Source organism: Orycteropus afer, unplaced genomic scaffold, assembly GCF_000298275.1.
Source record: "Orycteropus afer afer isolate SDZICR_OR568_19922 unplaced genomic scaffold, OryAfe1.0 scaffold00214, whole genome shotgun sequence".
Lineage (NCBI taxonomy): Eukaryota > Metazoa > Chordata > Mammalia > Tubulidentata > Orycteropodidae > Orycteropus > Orycteropus afer.
In genome coordinates, this window is record NW_006921801.1 from 62,456 (window position 1) to 64,253 (window position 1,798).

Consider the following 1,798-nt stretch of genomic DNA (forward strand, 5'->3'; position numbering starts at 1 on the left):
TTGAACTGCCAGCCTTCTGGTTAGCAGTCAAATGCCTTAGGCACTACGCTACCAGAGCTCCTGGGAATAATAGTAAGCTCTATATGTACATTAGCCATCATTATTGCTATTAGTATCATAAAGATAATAGGATAAGTTTTCCAGGTACAGGAAACAGCTGAGCCCAATTTTAAGGCATCTTCCTAAGTGCACTAAATGGGAGTGGCTGAATCCACTGAAATGCTTATTAAGGAAGAGAGTAAATAAAATGGTAAATAAACGATTATGGGAAAACATGCCTTCTCCAGGAGATTTCTCTTGTTTGCCCTAAATGGGGCTGGCCTCTGTACTTCTCTGTATCCCCTCTTACTAATGTTGTGGTTCCTTATTTTCTGTTCCATTAGGGTCCACTTTGGCCCATTATGGATTTTCATGCTCACTAGACACTGGGAAATGTAATGGCATCACGAAAAGGTGGCTGGCATCTGTGAGGTGGGATGCAGAAGTAGTGCTGCTGTGTTGGCTGAATGGTAGGAAAAGCCATGAGGTGAAGCTACTTCCAGGACTCTGGAGAGGCCACAAAAGCTCAAGGAAGATAAAGACAATAGGAATTTGTTGAGCATGGGTATCTAGGCTTATATTTTTGTGCCTTTTTTTTTTCCTAGTCTGAAAATGGAATGTCAGTCATACAAAGGTTACAGTCTACTCTAAGAATAAGTCATTTATTTATGTAAGTAGAATAAATTCTGAAGTTTAACAGTTACTTTTGCAAATCTCCTGGTTTCTTTTCATTGACGTATTTCTTGGTTCTTCAGTGTTGGTTCTAGATGGATTTGTGTCTCCATCCATGTGACATTTCACAAGTGTGACTTATTTCTGAGCTAACTCAAGAGAGGACAGGAAGCAGGCAGAGAAAGAAAGAAACACTGAAGTATGAGTTGAAGGATACTAGCTGGAAAGAGAATTTCTGCACTGATGAAAGTGTGGTGACCTTCTTTATAAAAGATTCAGTGGATCTGATTTGTCCCACATCAACTCCGCCATGCATGGCTGAGCAGGGACCTGGAAACTTGAGCCCTCCAGTGCTCTCAGTACATAGAACAGCCTCCAAGAGCCTGAGTAGGCTGGATCTCCCAGGTGGCCCTCAGCCTCCACTCTGTTTCTAGATCTACCCCATCAGCTCCAGTGGCTTCAGCTGCATATAAGTTTATCAGGAATGAATATTCTGAACCAAGCCGCCATGTTCTTACAGAAAAGTAACGTTTCCTAAGTGTTATTGCTACCATCAACCTTTTGAGATCACAACAGGATTTTTTTCCTCCCAAACAGGTCCGTGCTTACTATGGAGCATTTAAAGCTGTCAACAAGGCAAACAGTACCTCTGGGGAAATGGAAGACCTCCAAGCCTTGCGTTTCCTGTCTGTGATTTCAATTGTGGACCCTTGGATTTTCATAATTTTCAGAACGTCAGTATTCCGGAAGTTTTTTCACAAGATTTTTATAAGACCTCTCATGTATAGAAATTGTCACAGCAATTCCTGTGGAACTAACAAGGAATCCAGTCTGTAACCATGTTTTACACTCTCTGGTAAGCTGAAGAGTATATCACATTTTTGGTCAAAGAACCATGATTTAAAAAAAAAAAAAAAAAAAAGTCTCACTATTTAAATCCTTAAAAGTTATCTCCTGTAACAAAAGCATCCAAATGTATTTTTCAAAAATATCTGCTATATTTTAACAATGTGTTCTCACTCTAGATTCATGAACCAGTTCAATGCATTCTTTCATTTTGTGTCATTGACAACAACTATAATTTCAC

At 39.7% G+C, this 1,798-nt stretch overlaps 1 protein-coding gene across 1 annotated transcript in view; it reads left to right on the forward strand.

The window, feature by feature from the left end:
- The window catches only part of PTGDR (prostaglandin D2 receptor), an 18,884-nt gene extending 17,336 nt beyond the window's left edge, over positions 1–1,548 (forward strand). The window contains exon 2 of the mRNA XM_007948330.1: positions 1,309–1,548. Within this exon, the coding sequence (XP_007946521.1) occupies positions 1,309–1,548 (240 nt within the window). The remainder of the gene's footprint in view (positions 1–1,308) is intronic.
- Positions 1,549–1,798: the final 250 nt, after the last annotated feature.